Source organism: Pseudochaenichthys georgianus, chromosome 24 (assembly GCF_902827115.2).
Source record: "Pseudochaenichthys georgianus chromosome 24, fPseGeo1.2, whole genome shotgun sequence".
Taxonomy (NCBI): Eukaryota; Metazoa; Chordata; class Actinopteri; order Perciformes; family Channichthyidae; genus Pseudochaenichthys; species Pseudochaenichthys georgianus.
Genome location: NC_047526.1, coordinates 32,726,744 through 32,754,717, shown reverse-complemented (window position 1 = coordinate 32,754,717; position 27,974 = coordinate 32,726,744). Strand labels below are relative to the sequence as shown.

General features: G+C 40.2%; 1 protein-coding gene across 1 annotated transcript in view; it reads right to left on the bottom strand.

Annotated features, from left to right (window-relative positions):
* Positions 1-27,974, bottom strand: part of man1a1 (mannosidase, alpha, class 1A, member 1) — a 210,799-nt gene that overhangs the window by 114,155 nt on the left and 68,670 nt on the right. Inside the window, exons 3-4 of the mRNA XM_034076387.2 lie at positions 18,402-18,517; positions 8,085-8,165 (exon numbers count right to left, since the gene is read on the bottom strand). Coding sequence (XP_033932278.1) covers positions 8,085-8,165; positions 18,402-18,517 — 197 coding nt within the window. The remainder of the gene's footprint in view (positions 1-8,084; positions 8,166-18,401; positions 18,518-27,974) is intronic.

Here is a 27,974-nt window from a genome sequence, read left to right as displayed (position 1 = left end):
GTCCCCTCTTCCTCATGTCTCTTCTACATCAACATGTGTCCCCTCTTCTTCATGTCTCTTCTACATCAACATGTGTCCCCTCTTCTTCATGTCTCTTCTACATCAACATGTGTCCCCTCTGTGGAAAGAGACTCTGAAAGTTTCAGGAACAAAGATTCTCTCTCTTTTTGATCCATTTCTATAAAAACCTGTCTGAAAATGAGCTGATCAGATTTTGGCCACTTTATGATGTCATAACGATGTGTTGGCTTGGTAACCATTAGCCAATCAGCAACCAAGGTAACCCCTTATCACCTGAATCTCCTCTAGAGCACCATTGAGTTCTTTGTAACCAAATGTCTCTCAGAGGGGCGTGGGGAGGGGCTCCTTATTTTCATCTGAAGTAACAGACAGAGAATCAGCACTTTGGAAACAGGGCTGAAACAGAGGGGATTATGGGTAATGCTGCAATGATCTGTTGGTGTTTGGAGCCAAACAGAGACATGCTTGTATATATCTGAGACCTATAATATATTGATGAAACACAGTATAATAGGAGACCTTTAAGGATGATGATGATGAGGATGATGGAGCAGCAGTTACAGAGTGATGAGAGTAGTTGGAAAGAGTCAGAAGGAGAAAGTGAAGCGTCACTCTCAGACTCAGTCAGTCCTATTCTGGCTCTGGCTCAAAGAGACCTCGTTCCGTTTGATGAAAAATTCATCAGTTAAAGTACAGCGGGTTCTGACTGTATGTACTTTACTCTCAGGCTTTTAACCACCTAAAGAAAGGGAAGGATGATGTAGGAAGTAAACGACGTATGGAGAGATCAACTAAATCCAGTCATCCTAATGATCAAAGATAAGTGCTTCAAGGAGGGGAGGACGGAGAAGGACAGCAGCAAGACAGGAAGCCAGGAAAATGAGAAGAGTATGACAGAAGATATTGTAGAAAAAAGGAAGTGGAAAAGGTGAGTGTTGATTAAGTGGAAATAAGTGAAGAATTACATTTTAAACAATAGAAGCAGAGATGCTACAGATGCATAATTCCATACGATATGCTTAAATTATGTTATATACTTGTTGTTGTTATTGTATACTTATTTGCAGTAAATATACATGAAATCAACCTACCTCAAAACAAGTACAAATCACTTTATTTATTTATTTTTTACATTTTCTGAGATAGAGAAGTTTCACCATCGTCAACAATTAATTTAACTTTTTTTTTTTTTTTTTTTTACTATAGACAATTTCCTTTATTTCCTTTTTGGATTGTAAGGAAGTCATGTACCAACAAATCAGAAACGATCAATTGATTTAGCATGCATACTGGCTATATTTCGACATGTTTCCAGTGGGAACAAACCATATTCTTATTGTTACGAAATCAAAACTAAAATGTAAAGAAAGGCAGAGAGAAAATCAACAAATGGGAAAAGGGAAAGCAAATGAATCCGAAAAGATGAGGGACGAAATCAAGGCAGGAAGCAACATAAAGAAATGTATAATCACTTTAAACCCTCGAGCATGTCTTCTTGAAAAGATTGTAATGTGCTAAATTGTAATTAAAGTGTGAAGGAATCAAACCAAATCCTTGCTGTGAAGATCGGCATTTAAAATAAGCTGTTATTCATTATAAGAGGAGCTTTTCATCCTGCGTCCAAACCCCTTATCCTGGAGTGATTATAATAAAGGACAACGATTGTTTGATTGTGATGAAAACTAATCCGCATCTCCTTTAGTTGTGTATGACGGAGTAATCTGCTGATGGAGGGATGAGTTTCCCAGAGGCCTCCCCCATCCATGAGAACAATCCAGATTAAAGTGGAAATCCTGTCACTCCGAAACCAAAGCAGACGATTCTTAGGCGTCTTACGGACCTCCTTTGGACACGGAGACACCACTGGACTTATCCAAATTAAACATTAAAGGTCCCATGTCACGGCCATTTCCACTGATCATAATTCCATTGTTGAGGTCTACTAGAATAGATTTATACTGTGCAATTTTCCAAACTCACATTGGTTTCGCATCTCTGTAAAGTATGTGTATTCACTCTTTCCACTAAACGGCTCGTTGCAGCTCTTGCCCCCCCCTCCCTGTGAGCCCAGTGTGCTCTGATTGGTCGGGACCAGTCGGGACGTTGTGAATCGCGCTGAGCTCCGTGGAGGTGTGATTTCCTTGTTTAGCGATACACAGCGAAACACAGCGAAACTCACCCTGAGCACACACAAAGTCACAGCCGAAGTAAAAACAATAAGTGTGGCTTGATATTGAGTAAGAAAAAGGTTGATGAACGCTGTGAGAATGGGTCTGCAGAGAGGATTTCACCGCAATCCCAACTGTCTGTTATCAGCCTGCAGCCAGGGAGGAGAGATCAGCAGAGCTGCCTGCACTGAGTGTGTGAGGAAGTCCGTGGATTGGTCAATTTGGACCAATCAGCGGGGGCTTAACGTAACGGCTCCGCGGACGTAACGGCTCCACGGATTGGTCCGTTTAGTTCCGGGGACGACATGACATCATGATGTCCCCGGAAGAATCAAATGGACAGTGACGTATCTCCAACGAGGCGTTTTGGGGAGGTATTCTCTGTGTTAGAGTTTTACTCGCTACAGGGTGTACTTTGAGGGTTTTGACTCTGTACACCGTTTACATGAAGAAAAACCTTCATAACACACAAGGGGACGGGTAGCAACCGGAAAAGCATGACATGTGACCTTTAACGCTTTAGAAGCTAGATTAAAAGGAGCAGGAACTGCAGAGATGATACTATTGTCTTCTTTGACAAGAAAGCCACACATGTATTTTGGTTAAATTCAAGCTTCAACTTGCACTTCAAATGGTTTGTCTTATTGAAAGCTAATGTGCCTGCAGGATTTGTACTATGTTGAGGTTGTATCTTCATGTTTTATTGCACTTTGATTGAAGCTAAATGGGAGGTAATGTAATGTGTTTTTACAACATGTAACACGAGGCTATTGGACAAGAAACAATAACAAGGAGGCACCCCAGCAGCTAAACTAGTTGATCCATTGTTAAAGAAGAACAACGTGTTTCTTAACAAAATCCATTCTGTAATTGATAGTTCAGCACATGAAAAGAAAGAGGTTGAAATAATAAACCATTTAAGGTGTATCTCTTATACCTGGAGCCGGACTACCTGTTAGTACACGTAGTTAAAAACCTATTAAACCCCACAATACTCTCATTTGTTCAAAAATATGTTGACATTTGATTTGTTTACCCTATTTCCTATATCCCTTTAAAGTATGTAACTACTAAATACCTCTACAACTACTGCCAATCATATTTCATACATAGTTGTTTAACTAATAGAGTGGCGCAGTGACGCGTCCTAAAACCCGGAAGTAAACTCCTTCCGGTTCCTTCGACAAAAACGCAATGCAATCTCTCCATAGGGTTTTGGAAGATAGCTGGAAATCAGGTCTGTGGTTGAGACGCATTTAAGAGACGGATCACGTTTTGTTCAGCCGGATAATCTCCACATGTCTACCCTACTTTTATCATTTTCTAACCATAAATCTAGTCGCTAGAAGCTAAATGCTAACGTTATGCTATAAAGGAACTCCAGCAGGGTCGCTGCTTCAACGTCACGCCAACTTAAGATCAGTATTCAAACACACAGATTCTAAATGGTTCAAGTTGAAGCGTTTGTTTGAACACTTTGCAGGAGGCAGGGACTTGCTTTCAAGCAGAACAGGGCAAACTAACTTCGAGGAGTGTTTACTGTTCGGCGTAATGACGTACAACGGCCTCGACAACTTCTGTAGTCCTATTCAGCCACTTGGTAACAACCATCGTTTCTCAGACACGTCAACTCTTCAGAAATCTCCAGTATATTAAACAATTAGTAAATTGATGCAATAATGATCTGCAAATACTTTGAAAATGGATAATCCCTTTTAAGATAACTTTTAAGAAATATAGATCCAGTACGGTTTCACAAATTGGCAATATCAGTCCAAATAGTTGCAGTTTTTCCAAATTGTACAGCCACTATTTGTTTGACTTGTGTGATTGTAAAACTGCATGTCGGTGTGCCTTTTGACCAGTTGTCTTTGAACGCCCATAAACCCCTCAGAGTCATCGAGCAGTGTTTCAGCTCGACACTAACACTCCTTCAGAGGCAGAAACACTCAGTCCTCCTGTCCATCAACAGCCTTCAGGACAAACATCAGACATCCATCCATCTCCATCCACCTCCATCCATCCATCCATCCATCTATCCACCCACCTCCATCTACCTCCATCCATCCATCTATCCATCCACCTCCATCCATCCATCCACCCACCTCCATCCATCCATCCACCTCCATCCATCCATCCACCTCCATCCATCCACCCACCTCCATATCCATCCATCCACCTCCATCCATCCATCTATCCATCCACCCAGCTCCATCCATCTATCTATCTATCCATCCACCTCCATCCATCCATCCATCCACCCACCCACCTCCATCCATCCATCCATCCATCCATCCACCTCCATCCATCCATCCACCTCCATCCATCCACCGCCATCTATCTATCCACCTCCATCCATCCATCCACCTCCATCCATCCATCCATCCACCTCCATCCACCTCCATCCATCTATCCATCCATCCATCCACCTCCATCCATCCATCCACCCATCTATCCACCTCCATCCATCCATCCATCCAACCACATCCACCATATTATATTTTATTTGTTTTATCATACATTGTACCTCCTTGTGTCTATTAACCTGACAACATGTTATATTTTGCTGCATGTACCTTTTTAAAGCTCTTAACAAATAATCTGAGGGGAATTTCTTGTTGTTTATTTTTAACTTGTGATTTGTCATTTTGTAAAGCACGACTTTGAGCTGCATGTGTTGTATGAAAAGTGTTATATAAATAAAGCTTTATTATTATTATTATTATTATTATTATTATTATTATCCATCCATCCCTCCACCCTCCTCCACGCCACCCTGACCTGCCGCTGAGGGGAGGGCGGCATTCTCAAGGCTGACATAAAATGCTGGAGGAAATCTTGAAGTCTCTCATAAAGAATAAATGGATATAAGAGCGACTGCTGAGAAATGATGAGTCACAGTTGGCCTCCAGCGTTCCAAACATTTCTCATGATTGTGTCATGTTGTTGTCTATTATAAACGGTATTAAAAGCTTTTTGCTGAGGAATTGTTTGGTGGCATTTCATATATATTGTCCACCTTTCGTCACTTGTTTCTAAGAATATGAGTGGCTGGTTATGCATAAGAATCTTGATTGTAAATGTATGACATGGCTTAAATTCAGGGACACTACTTCTTTATATTGACCTCAAACAATAATGCTAATCCCTCACTTCTGTTGTTCAAGTTTATATTTTTTATTATGAATATGTGCAGTTGTTCTTTCTCTTTATGTGATAACTGGATTCATTTGAGTTTTATACTTTTTGTTGGACAAAGAACACATTTTAGAAACACACAGTTGGGCTTTCATGACACCTAGGACTGTCTTAGGGAAGACAGCTTTTAGATGCGCAGCTCCTCTGTCTTGGAATAGTCTGCAAATTAAATGGAAACTGAACAATCTGGTGCCACTAAATGTTTTTAAAGCTCGGTTGGATGCTAGTCAATCAGAAGCTATTGGTACCTGTTTATGTGGATAGTTATGTAAATGATGCTGTATGATGTCCTTTTGTTGTTCTGTTTATGCTTTTATGTTTCATGTGGAACTACTTGAGCAGGTCTCCCTTGGAAAAGAGATCAATGATCTCAATGGGATTTTATCTGTATAAATAAAGGTAAAAAAAAAAAAAAAAAAACCTGAAACTAATATGCAGAATAATAAGTTAATTTAAATGTGTGTCCGTTGCAGGCTTACTGACATTTAGGGCCCACTTAAAATGACTGTAAACACTTACGTGATTTGTGTTATACGGTTTTGCATATTGGCTGTGATAATTACAGTAAATGATGAATGAATAATATACTTTGGTTATTAAAATAAAGAAGCTAAAGTAGCGCCTAACAACTTTAAACTTGTTAAATAATGATTTGTATTTGAACAACTTTGCTATGGTAAGTGTTCTGTAAGTAACTATTACTGCTCTTGTTAGTGTACCAATTTAAAGCCAAAAGCCTTAAAAAAATCCAGCACTTAATAATAAATAATGTTGCTGCAGATTTTCTGTGTGCTGAAGCATTTAAAGACTCGTTGAGGTTGGGAAAAGGGTTCGATATCAGAAAGCTCCCAGTCTGAATCCTTCCCGTGATATCTCTCCTGCTAATAAAGAAGCACTTAGCCTCACAGCTCTGGTTCGCTCAGCGCTACAATGATGCTGTAGATTAGGATAGTAGTACCTGGGTGGGTGTGTGTGTGTGTGTGTGTGTGTGTGTGTGTGTGTGTGTGTGTGTGTGTGTGTGTGTGTGTGTGTGTGTGTGTGTGTGTGTGTGTGTGTGTGTGTGTATACAAGTACAGATTACAGCAGCAGTCAACAGCAGAGAAGATAAAAGTGACTCGGAGAAAATCCCTCCAGTGATATCAGTATAGAAACAGATATAAACTTTAAAGCGTTTCCAGGTACCAGGTTTTGGGTGGATTTAAAAAGAGTTATTTGGCGAATGTCTTATACATTAAGACACTGAGGCGTGTAATTAAAAGACAGAAAGTAGAGACGATTTAAAGGAAAAGAGACGTCCCTGAATTGGCAGATTGAAATGCGAGTGTAATACCCTGCTGATATTATTTTCACAGCCTCTTGTCACCAAGCAGATTTAGACACATATTGTAGGACTGGCGCTACGATAAGAAACACAATAAGCCCGGTGGAATCCCTCTCTTTTCTCATTTTCCTGAATCATTTAACTCTACAGAACAGACTCATGCCCCAAAGCCTATCGAGTACCACCTTTGCATTCCCTTTAAATAAAAAAAAAGGTAGAACTATAAAAGAACAGTGAAACAATGGCAGATTTCAATATCTAAGGCACCTTGAAGGCAACCTTCATTTTACCGATGTTCTTGCTAAAATGCAAGGACGTTCCTGGGGGGAAGAAATCTAAAAAAAAAACGAAGAATATCCCTTTAATTTCATACATAGATTAACATTGCCGTGTCCTCAACCTTTGCACAGCCACAACATGAAACAAAAGCTCAGAGGAACAAAGTTTCAGGACCTTTTCAAGCAATCAACACTGATTGGTATTGGACTAGACGAGAAAAATACCTATCAAAAAGATGATTGGATACAAGCTATTAAAAGAGATATAACTAAAGATTTTTGAGTACATAAAAGCACCCATTCAATCACTCAATGTCAACTAGGGATGCTCCGATCGATCGGTGACCGATCGATCGGTGACCGATCGAGATCGGCCGATACTCACTCTCTACCGATCGATCGGTGCTCTCTAAACATGCCGATTGCGAGAGCCGATCGCATGACGTAAAATACATGACACTTTTCTCTGTGTGCGGCAAAACAAGCTCGCCAAAATGGCTTCACCGGTCTGGCAGTTTTTTAAGTCCGAAAAAGACAGTAAAATAGCGCTATGCAACGTGAAGCAGAAATCCTGCAGCTCCGCCCGCCGGACCGGTGAGCGCAGCGAAACACACAAGAGTTAGACCTGACACACTTAGCTATTTTATCTACCTCTGGAACTAAACTAAACATATTTATTCTTCACTGTCGGGTCACTCATTACTAGATCAGTGAGCTGCATGAGACGATACTGACAGGCTGTCAGGAGAGGGGGAGAGAGAAACTTGAATAATGTACATCATTTGAATGTAATAATTAAGTTGATTGTTGTTTGTGGAAGCTCCAGTGAATGAGCCCCATTAACTGAGTTTAAATGGAAGATTTAAACATCACTTTAAATCTTCCATTTAAAGTGATGTTTAAATCTTCCATTTAGGCCCCGCCCATTCGGCGGTATCGGCCGATACTGATTCCAGCGATCGGCCCCCGAAATTGGCGATCGGAGCATCCCTAATGTCAACCATCTGTTCCGTTTCATCAATCAGTCAAGACACAGCGTTCTATATTCCTGAAGTTTCATGAGGAAACTCCACAGGAAGCTTCAGTGGGTTTTCTTACCTCTTTTCCAGACAGGTAGTAGGCGGACAGCAGACCTCCAACAAACCGGATGTTCACCTCGAACACAGACACCTCTGCATTCTGTAACATAGAAAGTAAATATGAGATGATGAACACAGGAGTTCTGCTCATGAATACACATTTCTCCTCCTACAAACAGTAAGGCGAGAAATGTTGTGTTTCACTTCAGGGAAACTACTCTACACTGAGGTGGGCTTTCCACCGTTCTGAGAGCTATTTTTGGACTCGAACAGCAAATAATTGATACAGAAAACATTCAACTCTTGGCTGGTTTAGTAATGCTTTATTCTGTCGTTGTTTCCTCAGCCAGAATTGCGATGTAGATAAAAATAAGGACAAGTCAATCGACTACTTTGGTTCTGACTGGAATATCTCAAGCACTTTGATGTACATCACGTCTCTCCAGTTTGGAGCTCTTTCCACTTGGTTTCCTGTCTGTCAAATAACTGTCTTCAAAATACTATAGTAGGTTTATAAAGCACTGAATGGACCAAAGTACATTTCTGATCTTCTCCTACATTATGAACCAGCAAGAACTCTGCTTTATGCTTTTTGAACAAACTATCAGAAAACTGCTGGCCGTCTGCATCTCTCAAGTCTTTTAAATCAAGGCTGAAGACTTTTCATTTTGCCGTTTTATTCTTGTATTTAATACCCGTCTTATTCTCTTTTAGCTTGTTTTATTTGTATGTTCCTGGCTTTTTAATGAATGTCTTTATATAAGCACTTTGAGTTAAATGTATATACATAAACCTGCCTTGCTGCCATGTAATGGACATTAATGGTCCACTAAATGTAAATATGTCTGATACTAGTCATGATCATTTACTTACAAACAACATTCCCATCAGCCTCAGCTAAAGGTTGTGTTCAAAGGGAACTAGCCAATTCTAAAATGCTAAAAAAGACCCCCTTAACATTAGCATGTTAGCATTGTCTTTGTGAGCATTTGTTGGTGTTAGTATTACATCTAAATCTAATCTCTTAGTATCATTAACAGTGTTTCCGCCAGACCAGGGCTGAGTCACTGACTCACAGCTGAATAATGGTGTCAAATGACGGCAAGACGCCCCCCTGGCGGAAACGCTGATCATCAATATGCCTAAATACAACCTTTTGCGAAACCAAAGTTTGGTTTCGCAACAGATTTTTCAACAATTTCAATCTTTTTCTTTTTTAATAGAACTATTTCCAATTTGTCACACAGCATTGGAGAGCTTCATGTCCCCACAGTTAAAGAAGAAATCCAGGCTTGGAAACCAAACACTTCCTTGAATGGCACTGACAAAGTGCTGCATCTAAAAATACAACGCCTCTATTTCCAGACGGTTTTTGGCAGAGGGAAAGTGACAAATAATAACAAAACATGTAACTTTGCAAAGCCATTTGTCTCAGCAACGGAACAATGCGGCCTCCTCTGCTTCGCTCCGTTTCTCGGCTCACGTCTTTATGAACAGATTCCTGACTCCGATGAAGTTTGTTTGCCTGACTGACAGCCCTCATAAGTCACTGCTGTCGAGGAAAAAACAAATTACATGCTAGACAAAATGTCTCCTGTCATTTTCCCCCGAAACAAGTCTGGATGACGGATTGAGAAGTTAGATGGTGTTGCTAATTCTACCTCATTAAAATGTCGTTATTTCCTCCACAGCCCACAGGCAGATGGGATGCAAACGGACAATCATATTTCCACTACCTGCTGTCAATAAGAAGTGCCATTTTTAATATGGTAGAAAAAGTACAACAGCAAAAATGTAGTCCTTTATAATAAACAGTAGCACCACTTCTGGACAATGACTTTGCAGTTTTGTGGCGTTATCTCTTTCCTGCAAGAGGTCTTTACAAAATTGGCATGCATAAAGTCAAGTCTCCTGATGTTGCTACGTTAAATCCATTTCAGAGCGCACAGGAAAACTGACTAAGCATGGCCTTTTTTTTTTCTATCTTGGAACTAATTACTGCCCGCAGCAAGATTAATCAATTAGAAAATGGCCTGAGACCTAATCAGATGATGTTTAGTTTTAAAAAAGGACCTGATATGCTTTTTGGAGTTTTCCCCTTTGCTGTAGTGTGTTATATATTTTGTTGTGCATGTACATGGTCTGAAAAGGCTAAAATCCTTCTCTCCCTAACACAGTGACATCACTATGTAATACTCGCACTTTTATTAACTAGCGTTCCAACACATTGTACGTGATAGGCTAAGGGGCGGGACATCTCTAAGCGGTTGACCAATCACAATAGAGCCGGCTGGCTAACCAATCAGAGCTGTTAAACAACCAGACTGTTAATCACCTGAACTTTTGAAACAACATCCACAACATTAATCTGGCAGCAATTCAGAAATGATTTATCTAATATATCATATTCAGTCACTTGCATATACTCTTATTGCACTATTCCACTTTTTTTCTTTTCATATTTACTTGCACTATTTTTTCAGTAACTACACTGTAGCTATGTACACATGATCAATAAAAGCCTTGCACTTTGAACCTTGAGCAGACTGGGCTCTGGTTTCAGACAGAGGGTGAAAAGAGGTGCTGCAGCACAGGCAGTATGAGAAAAATGAGCTTTTTGAACATTAAAGCATGGAGACATGTAGAGACACTACATACTGATATACACCTGAACATCAGCAGGATAGGACTCTTTAAAGTAGAGACACTGCATACTGATATACACCTGAACATCAGCAAGAGAGGACTCTTTAAAGTAGAGACACTACATACTGATATACACCTGAACATCAGCAAGAGAGGACTCTTTAAAGTAGAGACACTACATACTGATATACACCTGAACATCAGCAGGAGAGGGCTCTTTAAAGTAGAGACACTACATACTGATATACACCTGAACATCAGCAGGAGAGGACTCTTTAAAGTAGAGACACTACACACTGATATACACCTGAACATCAGCAGGAGAGGACTCTTTAAAGTAGAGACACTACATACTGAACTGATATACACCTGAACATCAGCAAGAGAGGACTCTTTAAAGTAGAGACACTACATACTGATATACACCTGAACATCAGCAGGAGAGGACTCTTTAAAGTAGAGACACTACATACTGATATACACCTGAACATCAGCAGGAGAGGACTCTTTAAAGTAGAGACACTACATACTGATACACACCTGAACATCAGCAGGAGAGGACTCTTTAAAGTAGAGACACTACATACTGATATACACCTGAACATCAGCAGGAGAGGACTCTTTAAAGTAGAAACACTACGTACTGATATACACCTGAACATCAGCAGGAGAGGACTCTTTAAAGTAGAGACACTACATACTGATATACACCTGAACATCAGCAGGAGAGGACTCTTTAAAGTAGAGACACTACATACTGATATACACCTGAACATCAGCAGGAGAGGACTCTTTAAAGTAGATACACTACATACTGATATACACCTGAACATCAGCAGGAGAGGACTCTTTAAAGTAGATACACTACATACACCTGAACATATGCATAATATGTTCTTTTTAAGTGTCAAGGGATAACCTGTATTTGATTTATTAAAGCATAAAACAGCAAAAATATGCACCTGTGGTTTTCTTAATACAGGAAATGTTGAGTTTCTTTTTTCCGCCCCATCAATCTCTTTATAGATTTTGACTGTAATTTTAGTTTCAGAGCGTTTTGTCTGACACAGGACGTCTCAGGAGAGGTATAAACTGTACCTCTGTGCTTTCTTTTTAAATAGATTTAAAAGTGCTGTTTGTGTAGAAATAAATGGCAGTGTGAACTGTGTCGCTCCTGCAGTGAGAGGTGTCGGAGCTACAATCCTCTTCCGTCAGGTTTTAAATGAAAAGAAAACAACATTTCACTCAGAAGAACAGAGAGTCGTGCTAGTGACTGGTTTTACATGAAAACAAGGTGTGCAGTTTAACGGATATGTATAATGGTGACACCAATACACTCAAAGTTTGGGCCTTAAATACGATTATTATACCCACAGCAGTGTTAATTTCGTCAACGAAAACTATGATGAAAAATGTTCGTCAACTACCTTTTTTACATGACTAAGACGAGACGATGACGAGCTAAAAATAGATTCTTGATAATAAAAACTATGAAGAAATGTATATTTAGTTTTCGTTGACGAGACGAGACTAAGGTGTTAATGGTTGACTATTGGACATTCAAAATGCAGCATATTTTCCCCAAGTGTCCGGCTTGTCGAAATGCATCTTACGTTTCTAACTTGCAATATCATTATTTCTGCTCTCTTCACTCCAGAAGAGCGATCTCCCTGTGTCTCTCTGTGTGCGGGGGGCGGGGCCTAACTCTCTCCCTCTCTCTCTCTGTGTGCGGGGGGCGGGGCCTCTCTCTCTCTCTGTGTGCGGGGGGCGGGGCCTCTCTCTCTGTGTGCGGGGCCTCTCTCTCTCTGTGTGCGGGGGGCGGGGCCTAACAGACACCCTGCAGCGGCTTGCACAGATTTTAAGCGTAGTAGTACCGTTAAAAACCTTAACGATACCCATCCCTAGATGTTACACAAGTAAAGTGTTAAGAGAGTGAAATGTTGCTTTACGAATTTCAACACTTGATGCTGTGACCTTGATTCCAATTTCAGATTCCTGTATTTGAATTTAATTGGTTTGAAGAGAGAAAACATTATGACTAAAAGTAACATGTAAAGATTTTTCATCGACTAAAACTGGACTAAAACGTTTTGAGTTTTCGTCGACGAAAAACTATGAAGGATAAAAAGGACTAAAATGTGACTAAAACTAATAACCATTTTCGTCTAAAGACTAAATCAAAAATAGCTGCCAAAATTAACACTGACCCAGTGTTCATGAGAAAATAACTATTTACAGTGTTTTATAAAAAGCACAGAAACCTGCCCATCGGAACACGTTTACTTTTGCTAAGAGACAGTTGTTTGACGCAGACACGTTGAATAGAGACATCAAGAATATTTGCATTTCCTCCTTCTCTCCATCTGTTTCTTCATGTCTTCTTGGCAAAGAGTCCAAGTCCTTAACCATCTCCCCTTGTTGTTTAGTAAACATAGGTCATCCTCTGTCTCTTGTTATACATTTTTCTCTTTTCTGAATCACCGAATCATTTTAACACCTCAGACCGACAGTTCAAACTTGTGTTGTATGTATTGCTGTCAAAATTATCGCGTTAACGGCGGTAATACATTTTTTTTATTAATTGCTTTAAAATATTTAACGCATGCGCAGAATGGCCCGCCCCATACATCTCACCAGTGGCAGCGCCAGGGTATGGCTGGGGTAGGCTACAGCCATACCAAGAAATGGCTTAGCCCCACCTTGAAAAATGATGTTAAAGTAAGCACAATAAAGCCCGCTAACTCGCGGAGTAAATTGCACAGACAGCAGTTAGTAAGATTGATTTCAGTAGCCACTTGTCTGGAAATACCGAAGACTAGAAACGGTATTGTCACGTAGTGATCGTCTTTACAATAGAACATCTTTGATAATGTCTTCTGGCCAATCAGAATCAAGATAACGGTGTGGTGTTGTTGCAGGAAGTCCCGACGGAGAATACTTCTGCTGTAGTACATCTCTATACACATCGATACAACATTACGTGTTGATAGAAATCAACACGTAATTAAATAAGATGATTATTGGTAGGTGTGTGGGTTGTCTTTCATTTTGACAGACATTTTTTATAATAAACATAGATACTGTATGTTAAATGGATATATCCGCCTTCTTTCATTTATCTTTCCATTCCCACAACAATATACATAAAGAAATGGCATATTTTGGACATAGTTCGAATGGTGATTAATCATGATTAATTAATTTTTAAGCTGTGATTAATCTGATTACAATTTGTAATCGTTTGACAGCCCTAGTTTTATGGTCTCTGCACAATTTTCTATGTTCAAACAACTACTTATTTATGCTTTCTCTGTCTGAAACACGCCATTCTAGCATGTTTAAAAAATCCTGAGGGCTCATTTGAATGCATAGTTTCTGAATAATGTGCATTTCTTCATGGATTGACCATTGTTTATACATGTACAGTATTATATAGCATTTAAACCGGCTTTATGATAACAAAAAGGCATGGAAATTGCACTTTTTACAATAAGGGAACCTTAGAGTCTTAAAAGTTCTGGCTCAATGGCAGCATTTTCCACTTTTAAATCTCCTCTGTTATTTAAAGACTTTCTTGGATCACTGCCTTCGAGTCGCAGAATGTTATTATCAAAAGATTCAAGATACCCCATGCACAAAAGTGCTTTTCTCCTGGGAAAAGCCTTCACAAGGCAAACCACGGTAGACTAAATGTAAAAGAAAATCCCACCCACACAAGGATAGAGATTTAAAAAGCATATCGTTGCTTCCTAAGATCTAATATCGAAGCAAATGTCAGAAAGAAACACAACGTTCGTTACTCTTTATTTTTAATGTAATCTGTTAAAAAATGTGTCCATGGTAGTTTCTCAGTGTGATCGAACTTTAAAGGTCAACTATCATACTCTTTTTCATCAATATATTATAGGTCTGATATATACAAAACATGTCTCTAAAGCTACAACTGGACTAAAACGTTTTGAGTTTTCGTCGACTAAAACTACTACTAGCGTTCTTATGTTCATATACCTACTTTTATTCTATAGGACTTCTTGGAACGAGGTCTTCAATGACTTTAATAACATACGCTGGCGTGTTTTTCGCCGCTGTTCTTGCCAACGCTTATTCCTCGTGTCTAAGGCATATTTGACTATAATAATAATAATTCCTTATATTTATTATAGCGCTTTTCCAGATGCTCAAAGCACTTCACAAATACACATTACACATACATGCAATGGTCATGTACTGTGGACAATACCCACAGTTCAGGTGAAGTGTCTTGCCCAAGGACACACCGGCTTTACAGACGCAGCAGCGGCGGGTTTCGAACTGGAGTTCCCCAGCACCCCCCTTGATCTGATGATCGGATGCACAGACCACTGCGCCACTCGTCCCACTATATTATAGCATGCTTCATGTACACATTCTTTGGCCTAGGAAGCAATACCTTATATACTATCAGGAATATTCGCAGTCACGACTACACTTGGAGACATTGTTTTCTTCTTAATGAGGAGCTCTTAACGGGGATATTATAATGATAATGCTTTTACAATTAAAGCATACAAGTGTGAGTTTGTGCTTTTGTTGAAGATATATCTACACATTATTTTGTCATTGAGCTGATTCTAAATTGTCCATGTAAGATTTTCCCCAGGGTCTTAACTCTTAAGTGTAATATTTTGTATGCTTAGCCACTAAAAAATAGAAGGTTAATGGCTTACTATTTTGCCAGGGGCGTGAAATAAAGTAAGCAAGAAAACAATCTTAAAGTAGAAAGCAAGCTCATATCAAACACAAGAGAGTTCGATTTCTCTTACTTATCCATACAGAGGTGTGTGTGTGTGTGTGTGTGTGTGTGTGTGTGTGTGTGTGTGTGTGAGAAAAGGCCTTGATGTTGCGACACTTTTCCATCCTCCTATCTAAGCTAGAAAATGAGTCATAAAATGTGAGAATTATAAATCAAACTTTAAACTTCAATTACCTTTAATCAGATATTTTCCTAACGTGCGGTCATAAGGCTTTATAAATGCAATATGATGATTTTATAATCAGGAAATTATATAATGCACATAATGAGCTGCAAATTGCTGGGTGTTTAATATTTGAAGTGGTTAATGTGTCCTTAATGACGTGATAGGAAACCTAATGTCATTTTCCGACGCCAGCATGATTACATTGTTAGAAACAATTATCCCAGTTTCTAATGGGCTCGGCTGGTCATGCGTCAACATGCTAACGGTGTTATTAAAGTCATTGAAGACATCGTTCCAAGAAGTCCTATAGAATAAAAGTAGGTATATGAACATAAGAAGTTAAAGTACGAATTTACAATAAAAAAGTAAAATAAAAATATGTGTATATAAACATAATAAGGTGATGTAAAATATCCAATAAAAGATCAAATATAATAAAAGAGAATAACAATTTGTATATAAACGTAAGAAGTTCAAGTTACAATATGCAATACAATGTCAAATAGATATAAATATACAACCATAAGAGGTTAGAGTAAAACATTGTAAAAAAGTATATTAACAAGGAAAAGTAAAGCAAGAATGTGAACAAGGTTAAAATAATTATAAGTGTATGTGTGTGTATATGTGTATGTGAGAGTGAGTGTGTGTGTGTGTGTGTGTGTGTGTGTGAGTGTGTGTGTGTGTGTGTGATGATGACAGGAAATTAGTGTATTGACACGGATTATTCTTCCACAACTCACACGCTGGCTTTCAATATTATTCAATCACCGATCTCCCTGCGTATCGTGTGTCGTCTCTCTTAAAGGGGCCCCATGCTGCTCATCAGGTTCATATCAGTATGTAGTGTCTCTACTGGGACATGTCTCCATGCTTTAATGTTCAAAAAGCTCTTTATTTCTCTCATACTGTCTGTGCTGCAGCACCTCTTTTCACCCTCTGCCTGAAGTTTCGGTTCAAGTCCGGTTAAAACCGGAACGTCGGGAAACGGTACTTGGACTCGCAAAAAAACTAGCACTTACGTATATTCTGGTGTCTATGGTTATTTAAACATTCCCTGATAAACGTTATTCAGCGTCAATAAATGAGTGCTAATCCCAGTGTGCTCATGTACAACATCACATGTCATTTCACCTTCGATTCACGGTTTGAAAACCTAGCATTTCGCCACATGCTAATGCTAACCGGAAGTGAATACTTTTCAGAATAAAAGTATTAAGTTAATAGTGTGAACTTCCGGTGTTTTCAGAATAAAACTGATTTAAATTAAATAGTGTATTTAAATCAAAATTACGCCATATCAACATTGATTTTAATTTCTAACAGTATGTACATCACTATGTATGTAGTATGTACTGTATAATGTACACATGTAGAGTTGTAGAAAAGACATGGTGTACAGACAGTACAGTACACTCTGACTGTACAGTCACTACAGTGTATACTGTATAGTAGGTGTGTAACAGTGTAATGCGTATAGTCTACTCTACACTCTACCTTTCAGCAACGTTTTAGGGATTTAGGCTCAGTCAGCTCAGGGACTGTTCGGTTACTTTAGTTTGGTAAATGAAATAAATGTTTGAACTTTGTAGTAGTTCACTGTAGTTGCTTTGATAAGTCATTTGTAGACTAAGTGCAAAAAGTTTTTTTTTTTAACATTTGTACTTTGTAGAGAAATGTAGACACAAGTTGGAAGGGAGCACAATAAACCCGACGAGTTTGAATTTGAGCTGATTATGAGTTTATTTTCAATTGATAATTAGCTCACAATGAGTTCACTTTAGTTACTCACACAGTTGCGCTAGCCAGTAGAAGTGCGAGTCCAACGTAGTGATATCACTATGTTCACTATGTATGTGTTAAATGCTTTTGCTATGTCATGTTTTTTTCAGATAATATCATCTCTAAAGTCAGATATTTTCCTTTTTTCTTGCCATTAAAAGTAATTGACATGTCTTTAAGGCTTCATTTAAAAAGTGGCATCAAGTTTCCAAGGTGAGCAAGCATTTTCTCCATTTCATAAGCTTTAGATAAATAGTTTATGGGCCGTGGGAGTCATGCGTAAAATCCTATGTCCTTGGCAAGGAGCTTTCAAACGGTTCAAGAGTTTCTCAGAGTTTTAATGAGAAACCTGTGCCGTTGTTGTCCTTGGTGACGGCACGTTGCAACACTGATCACGTTTACTTTGACGCAGCTTGGTTACACACACAGCTGACAACAGAATATATATAGATACTTCAAGAGAGATGTGTCAGTTTCACTTGAACAGGCTTCTGCAACCATTACATCTTGTTGTAATACTTTCATCATGTAATATTGACGTTAAACTTCCTGCCCCCGCTTTCTCTGATCAAAGGTTTATTTTGGAATTGTTTGCATGTCTTGAATTACATCGTGACAAAATCTTAAATGCATCAACAATTGGACATTAAAGGTCTTTCAAGGATCCTCTCTACCACTGACGTCAAGCCCCTATTGACTGAATAGCTTTTTTTTTTTTCCACACACACACACACACACACACACACACACACACACACACACACACACACACACACACACACACACACACACACACACACACACACACACACACACACACACACACACACACACACACACACACACACACACACACACACACACACACACACACACACACACACACACACACACACACACACACACACACACACACACACACACACACACACACACACACACACCCTTACCACATTAAAGTCGAGGTTCTTCTCCACCCAGTCCGTAGCAGCGTCGAACTCTTCAAACATCTCCATGATGTAGAGAGTATCCAGAGCATCCACTATTGTCGCTCCCTTTATACTTCCTGCAAGAAAATCAGGTATCAAGATTATAAATAAATATCTCAATACACATTAGTGATGGTTGTTGCGTCTTAAATAGAGAGGTTTAGATATCGTCTCTTCGCTAAAAATACTAGGAAAAAAAGCTGGTCTTAAAAAAACGACCAATACTTTAATAAGTATGAATGACAACAGGTGTTAGCAGCAGCCTCATTAAGAGATTTCTGAAGGTGGAATACATTATTTAGCTAGACAGATGGCGAGAGGCAGTGGTGATTGGCACTCATGAACCATCGAGAGTATTGCGAATCTCTAGATATTAGCCTCATAGCAGGAGAGAAGACAGATAGAAACATCATTCCAGCACTGTCTGTCATCCATAACAAAAACATAACAAATCCAACAATACCGCAACACCTCAGTCTGTGCCGGGAAGCTGGATAAATCATTTAGCATGCAGCACGGGCGCTCAGGAAAGCTTTCATTCCTAACGTACACAAGCTTTCCGAGCTATCCGACCACTTAGAGGCGAGACAGGAAAGCCAACAACACATTTTAATGGAAGATGAGGTGGTGAAGAAAGAGGAACAAGAACGAGTTAGACAAAAATGAGAAATGAAAAACATTACAAGCAAAGGACGACAAAGATAAAAAAGAGTAAAGTACAAGTATGAAGTGTAGAGATGAGATGTAAGCCAGGTAGCTGCAGGGTTGGTATTGTTTAAGGTGTTCGGTTTATCTCCCCCTGTGGGAGGAAGCGAAGGCAGCTAAAAGCTTTCCATTAGACACAATGCTGAGTCATCATCTGCCCATCACTCATCAGATTTTGGTTACAAAGCAATAGATGCAAATAATAATAATAATGCTAATATTCGTTGATCCTTAAATTCCCCTGGATATAAATGGTGTTTAGCTCAAAAAGAAAACCTGGATATTAAATGGAATTTTCAAGAGAAGATTTGTCTATTTTTGTGGCAGATACATAGCTAGATGCGGTCATCTTTATACACGGGGAACAGACTGAACTAATCTCGTCTCTATAATGCTTTGGACAAGGTTCAACACTGGCTGACCAACATTTGCTTACAGTTAAACGTAAAAAAACAGTATTAATGATGTTTCAGTAAACGACCAGTCAAAATCAAAGGATCCAACATGTTTTTAAACAGAGCAGAAATAGAACTAGTCCCCCACTTCAAGTATCTTGGAGTCATACTGGACTCGAACTTGACTTTTAAGAAACATATCAAGAAAGTATCCAATGTAAGGGAAACTTCCGCAGCAATGGAGAGTCAGGACTCAGAGACACGAGGAGACTTGGAGCTTTGATGTCAAACCCTGATGGTTTATTTGGAGTTTCGGCCGGAGAGTTGACGAGACAGGTGGTGTGTCACGAGTTGACACAGCGGTTGCCAAACCAATTCTGAAGAACTATTCTGCAGCTCGAGGTTTTAACTAGTTCGGAGTGTAATAATCAACGTTCTTCATCGGTGAGACTAACCAAATATGGACCCTGAATCTAACTAGAGCTCTCGTCCGTAGGAAAGAATGCGTGCCAGGGAACCTTCGTCCCTGAACAGTAAACTACCTCATGGCGGCTTGTGCTCTGTCATAGCCTGGCAACAACAATGCGCCCAAGCTGCTCCTCCTTAAGAGAGATAGCAGCAACACCCAAGGCCGTAGACCAGGGGTGGGGAACCTCCGGCCCCCGGGCCGTATACGGCCCGCGAGACCATTTGGTACGGCCCTCGAGGTAATTTATAAACACACGCAAAAATGAAAGAAATCTAGACCGCAAAAAAATTAAACAAGCGAGTGCCTGTTTTTCACGAGCCTAACTTGTCATCACGTGGTATATGTCTCGTCTGACAGGGGTGTAGTGCTGACGGAGAGCACCAGAACGCCGCCGGCACTTCCAAAAATTGCAGTAGCCTACCATAGACTGTATATATAAAGTAGCCTACCCATAAGGAGCCGTACACATGCCGCAGTTTTTGCGTGGCTGTGTCTTTAGCTGAAAGCCCAGTGGCGATCTGTTCATCTGTTATACTGATCATACAGTCAATAACTTTGTTGTAATTAGCATCTGGTTAGCTAGCTATGCTAACGAATATAAGAAGCTTTTTCTCCAACCAGTGAGGACATCACAGCACATCTTTATATGATCATTATTATAAAAAAATAAGAGAATAAAGTAAACAGGTATAAAATACTATGACAGTAACAAAAAGTTGTTATTAATAAACAAGAATACAGTTTGAAAGGGGAGTGATTTGTAAAATGTCCATAAAGAAAAAGTTAATCTGTTTACAGTTCTGTTTCATCTGGGTGTTGAGAGATGTTTCCATAGAGCTCCTAATTTTGCTCTCAAAGTGCACCAGATTGATGCTTTATTTAAAAAAAATTCTTCCCGGGGAGCGAACCCCCCTAGAGGAGGTTAGGTCCCCCTCCCCACTTAAATCATGTCCACATGGATAGGAGTCTAAACACATTTGCACACATCTTGTGTCCATATCTTTCTGTTTTGGTGTTCATGCCACAAACGTGCACGTGCATGCGTGAGTCATGGTGAGATATCTGGATTAAGAGGTTGCTTTTTCTTTGCACAGCATGAAAGAAAGGTGAAATGAGTGGCTGTGATTTTAGTTTTTTTAAGCAGAGGTCAATAATTTGTACGGCCCTCGGAGGATGTTGAAAAAATGTAAATGGCCCTTGAGAGGAAAAAGGTTCCCCACCCCTGCCGTAGACCTATGCCGTGGGAGAGGAGACAGTGAGAGGAGAACATTATGAACTGTGTCAAAGGTTGAATACCTAAGCTAATTATTTCCCTAACATCCAACACTATTAAATTCAACTTGCAACATTTTAAACAATTTAGACCCTTCTTAACTGTCAATGCTGCAAAGTCATTCCTCCACTGTATGCTTCTATCCCACATTGAATACTGTTTGACAAACTGGTCGTTTGCTCGTGCCACAAACCTGAAACCCATAGAACAGCTGTTCAAGAGAGCGATCAAGGTGTTTGACAGAAAGCCACATTCATACCACCACTGTACCACCCTTGAAAAAACAATTTAAAGTATTTTAAAAGTATGTGTTTTAATTATAAATGTTTACTTATTCAGACCAATGCATCAACATTTATGTTATAGTATACACATGTCTATTGCATCTTTAAAGGGACCCTATTATACTTTCCACTGTAGCGTGTTATACAGGTTGGTGTGCATGTCAATGGTCAGCAAAGGCTTAAATATGTAATACTCGTGCTTCTATTGGCTAGCTCTCCAGCTAATTGTACGAGATAGACTAAAGGGGCGGGACATAAGCGGTTGACCAATCACAACAGAGCCGGCCAGCTGACCAATCAGAGCAAACTGGGCTCTGGTTTCAGACAGAGGGTGTCACAGTAGAGACTCTACATCAGGGATCACCAACTGCATGTGTCCAAGGGCCAAAATGTATCCAATAGACACTTTCGCTGGCCAGCGATTTCTATATATAGCCCAGAATTTTGAAGTTGTTGACCGGGGGGGGGGGGACGCTCAGGTACTGCGGAGCGCATAAAGCTTAGCAGATTCTTCACGCTAACGAAGGATCACTTCTAGGCTACTGCCCCGCAGATGCTGCCTCTCTGTTGGACTCCGGTACTGCACATTACTCACGAGACGTTGTAGGAAAAGAAATCTGAGTCTGGGGTGAACGCACTAACCACTACGCCAACCCCCGTTGTGCAGGCCGGATGAGAATGTCTGGCGGGCCGGATGTGGCGCCAGTTGGTGGTCACTGCACTATATGCTGATATACGAACCTGGAAGTGAGCAGGGTGAAACCAGGTGCTGCAGAACACTTTTGTGGTTTCATTGTTCTATATTACATTGTGCAATCAACACTTATGGAACAACAAAAAAAAACTGAAAGAATTAAATGTTTCCAGTATTAAAATACAAATATCTGTACCACTTTCATGTCTGGAAGTTTGCTGCTGGAGCCAGAAGGCCATTAGTATTGTACAATAAAAGTGTAATCAATCAGAGACTGACTCAACATTAAACTTGTGTCATTCGTCATGCCTGAAGAGAGAAAGAGAGAGCGTGTGACGAAGGTGTCAGCAGATCCAGTTACTGCTGTCGTGTCTCGTCCTTCCTGTTTTCCATCCCTCTCACATTATCACCGCACTGACGCCTCCAGAGTGACAAAGAGAGGACACTTCTCACCCGTCTATTGTCTTGTCACTGCGCTTCCTTCCCACTCACCCTGTGTCTGAATGTCTGTGTGCTTTGTATAGATGGTCAACAAGTGACCAGAATAACAAGGATATAATTATAAAAATAGACGTAGAGATGTCCCGATCCGATCACGTGATCGGGGATCGGAGACGATCACGTGATTTTCAAAAGATCGGAATCGGGGGGGGGGAAATCGGGGATCGGGATTTTTTTTTAAATGTATTTAATATATATATATTTTTTAATTTTATGTTACAAAACTAAAATGACCATGTTCACGTCTTAAAGTCATCCTGAGGACTTAGTTTTGGTTTAAAATGACACAACATCATGTATGTGTTGCTTCTCTTGGGCTTGTTTTCAGACCTGGTTGCTTATTCCTCTCAAATCTGGCAACAGAGTGGGCGCAGTGTCTAATAGTAGCAGTAAGCTAACGAGAGGCTACGTTCAGCTGGTGACTCGGGACAGAGAAAATGTCAGGAGTTTGGAAGTATTATGAAATTGAAAGCGAAGGCAGTGTAACAGCCAGATGCAATGTTTGCAAGGCAGAGGTTCCGCGTGGTGGAAAGAACAGAGCTACGTTCAACACGACCAATCTAACACGCCGCCTGAGAAACAAACACCAACAACAACACGACGAGTGCACAGCGGCCACTCAGGTAACGGCACTGAAACAACCGACACTTTCAGAGACTTTCAAAAGGAAAGAGAAACTGCCCCAGAACAGAGAAAAGGCCAAACAATAACAGCCAAGATATCTGAATTCATCGCGTTGGATGACCAGCCGTTATCTGTTACCTTTTTTTTCTCTTAACGCATTGCATAAAGATCGGATCGGGAAAAATCGGTATCGGCAGATTGTCAAAATCAAATGATCGGAATCGGATCGGGAGCAAAAAAAGGTGATCGGGACATCCCTACGTTATACATTTAGGGAAAAAGGACATTTTTATAGCGTCTGATATTTCGTCTTCTGTAAAGTAAAGGATATGTTTTTATGAAATGTCTTGCTGATTAGAAGTATTTGTGATGAGTAATAATATATTTTGACACTGAGATTTTCATTGTTCATGTTGAAGTTCAATTCGACTAACATCTGCCACAGTTAAGAGATCCTGAATACTTCTATATTCTTTGAAAACAATATAATCGTCTTTACATTATACATCCTCAAGGCCGTGTGGCTGCGAGGGAGTGCGTCGTCTTTCAACCAGAAGGTTGTGGGTTCGATCCCAGCCCATGCAGTCAACATGTCGATGTATCCTTGGGCAAGATACTTAACCCTGAGTTTCTCCCGATGGCCAACGGTGTGTGAATGTGTGTGAATGTTAGGTCCTAGAGTAAGGTACACAGCTGTGTGTGAATGGGTGTGAATGGGTGAATGACATGTAGTCTGTACAGTAAAGCGCTTTGAGGGGTCTTAAAGACTGGATAAAGCGCTATATAAGTGCAGTCCATTTAGAAGTTACATGACACTCAAATCAAAAGTAAAACATATATTCACATTTTGTTGTGTAAAGCTAACCGGCGCAAAGAAAATTGTCACAAAGACAATTGCTAGTAGGCTTTATGACCATTAACGTAATGTATTAAATCTGAAGAACACTTTTTGGCAAAGATGACACTAAAAGCTCCAGTCGTAAAACAAAAGGCTTGTATTTACTTCGGGACCAAAAATGCAGATGTTACTCGGACAGCTTGTCCAAGGTCATGCTGTCCGAGGGGAATCAAGAACTAGATTCATCTTGTGACCAGATCAAGGACTGGTGCGAGTGTCCAGATGGGAGGACTAAGACCAACGGAGACAGCATTACTCTGAGGTCTGAGAGGTTGTGAGAGCAAAGTCCGATGATCTCGGCGATGATGAGCGTTGCCGCCGAGGAGTTTGTTTCTATTTGCGAGCATGGAGAGTTAGCAGATGGCTCAGCAGCGTCTCTGAGGCTTCTGTGAAACACGAGTGTTACGGAGGAGGAGGAGGAGGAGAGAGTCTGGGAGGCTTCTCTAAAGAAAGAGCAATAGTTGACAGGCCTTGTGAAATGTTCTGTAGGTGGTAGGCTTGTTGGAACTCTAGCATATGTACAGGTTTCTTTCCCAGGAACGGTGTTATCTCCCACAGTTTGACTCTACGTCTTCAGAAAAGTGTTGGGGATTGGCTTTTTCCAATCGTTTTTTCTGTTGCCAACAGTGATTATGTTCAATGCATCCTTCCTTGAAGCTACATTGGAAAAACTGAATGTATTATTAAATGTATTATGTCAACAGATTTCCCGAAACTGTATAAGGTTAGATGGAAGCAATTCTATTCAGTTTTAAAAGATATTAGGCAGTGTTTCCCCTACCATTGTCTTGGAGGGGTGCGGAGCCCCGCCAACGGAGCCCCGCCAACGGAGCCCCGCCAACGGAGCCCCCCCCTGAAATTCAAGGTGTTTAAAAAATATATGTATCTTTTTTATATATATATATATATATATATATATATATATATATATATATATATATATATATATATATAGCACCAAATTGCAACTAATCTATATCTACTGTCATTTTTCACATTGAACATGAGCTCTTTTATTACATAAACTAAACGCTTTCATATTAAGTTGTGAGTTTAGTGTTTTTGACCCTAAGAAACACTGATGCATTAATCGATAACAATAATCCCAATGCACCCCCCCCCCCCGCTCAGGCAGCACCCCCCCAAAGCAGTAAGCCTAGGGTTAAACACTGTAAGGTAACCAACTAACCAAATGCAGTTATGTGAGATATGTTTTTTTTCAGTGTACTCCTCATATTTGGTGGACATCTTGTCATTCATCCTAGTGTTGCATGTCAGGGGTGAAGCTTGTAAACGATCACATGACAAAGAAGTAAACAAAGCTCTTTGCTCGTACGATGCTCGCCCTTTCCGACATCGCTTATACACTTTGGGAAAGATGGGACGCAGAGATGAAAAATGAGAGAGCCGGCGTCCTCAGAAGACAAGCATGATCATTACCTTCCTGCTCCCCGACAGAGAATGAGGACGGATGGGAGAGGGATGGCAGAAAGAAATGGGAGACCGAAGGACCAAAAGTCATTAACCAATAGCATCGCTCCGTCTATTCCTCTGTGCCTCCAAACACCATCCATCCACTGGCTCCTCTTCCTCCATTCACCTCTCCTGCAGTGAGCTATCCATCAAGTGCTTCTCCTTATTTCATGTTCTCTTCTCTCCTGTACTTTCCTCGCTACTTTTTGAATGATTCCCTTTCTTTCATTTAGCTCCTTCGCTTCCTTTGATTGCTCTCCTTTTCACAGTCAACTTTTCTCTTTCTATTAACCTTTTGCTATAGAAAGTAGAGAGGTCGAACAAACGTCTGGATAAGCAGATGAAGGCTCTGGAGTTAACGAACAGAAACAGTGTTATTTAATAACATTACCATTATGTAGTACAACATTCAACTTGTTATGTTTGTATATCGATATATTTTATTTGTATTTTTGTTATCTTTGGACATTTTACTTGAAACTCCCATGTTTGTATACTTATTCTATCTTAATTGTACGTGTGTGTGGTGTGTGTGTGTGTGTGCGTGTGTGTGTGTGTGTGCGTGTGCGTATGCGTGTGAATTTGAATGTGCGTGAATGTGTGTGCGTGTGAATTTGAATGTGTGTGTGTGTATGTGTGTGAATGTAAGTGTGTGTGAGAGAGTGTGCATTGTAATGTGTGAATGTGTGTGTGTGTGTGTGTGTGTGTGTGAATGTGTGTGTCTATGTGTGAGCGTGAATTTGAATGAGTGGGTGTCTGCCTATGTGTGTGTGTGTGTGTGTGTGTGTCTACGTGTCTGTGTGTGTGTGTGTGTGTGTGAATTTGAATGTGTGTGTCTACCTGTGTGTGTGTGTGTGTGTGTGTGTGTGTGTGTGTGTGTGTGTGCGCGCGTGTGTGTGTCTATGTGTGAGCGTGAATTTGAATGAGTGTCTGTCTGTCTGTCTGTTGTGTGTGTGTGTGTGTGTGTGTGTGTGTGTGTGTGTGTGTGATGCACTGTTTGGATGTTCAGAACAAAATAACCTTCACTTCACACAATCAGACAGAGCTGTAATCTGTGCTGCAAAGTGACTGAGAGGAGCAACCCCCAAATACACACAACACACAGAAAACAGACACGACTGATTGTGTTGACAGAGGTCGGTCTAGAATACAAGTATACATCCTATTGTGAATCTACAACAATGGCCTCGAACAATTAACTGTGTGTGTTCATGTGGTGAAAATAGTCAATTGACATCGATCCATTTGAACTGTGTGCCATACCTAAAGGAACATGTTGTTGTGTTTAAGTATGTAAATGTATGTTCAGCACGCTCTGCTGTTGCTCAGACACTCTGAACACATGCTACAGTCCTCTCTTTGTTGGCTCTTTCACAAACCAGCAGTATTTTACTGTTTACCTAAAGCTTTAAGCCACATTAGAGCTCTGTACACTTACATTGTTGTTAACTAGATTACAGTAATTCCTCGAGTTAACGACTTCACATACTCATAATGTAGCAGCCAGGCTCAACTTGTTTATTTTGGCTAAGACCATAAAGCCTTTCATTTAAATAGGATATCATAATTTATTAATATATATATGCTTGAGTCCAATTAAGCACTGAATTCGCCTACATTTAAATTAGGAATATTCAAAAACATTCCCTGGTGTTTTCTGATGGATTAAAGTTTGTTGTCCACAGCGGACGTTACATTTACCGAATGTCTTACTGCGGATGATATGACGGCACATTCCCTTTATCGTCCTTAGCAACGGTCATGTTCTCCATAGCAACGGTCATGTTCTCCTTAGCAGCGGTCATGTTCTCCTTAGCAACGGTCATGTTCTCCTTAGCGACGGTCATGTTCTCCTTAGCAACGGTCATGTTCTCCTTAGCGACGGTCATGTTCTCCTTAGCAACGGTCATGTTCTCCTTAGCAACGGTCATGTTCTCCTTAGCAACGGTCATGTTCTCCTTAGTAGCTGTGTGTTAGCGAGTATTAACAACCTCTGAATTGTCCAAATCGACCAATACGAATCGAGTATTCCACTGTGCCGTGTTCTTATATCATAAATGTACCGGATCATGTTGGACAAAGCGTAATAAGTATCACTCCATGTGGTTCTGAAAAGCTTCTTATTCGAACATTGGTTTCTTTGCTTTGAGAACAGTAAACGTCACATGGTTCACGTCATGTGAACACAAAGCGTGACCTCATTGGTGCCCTGCGGCTC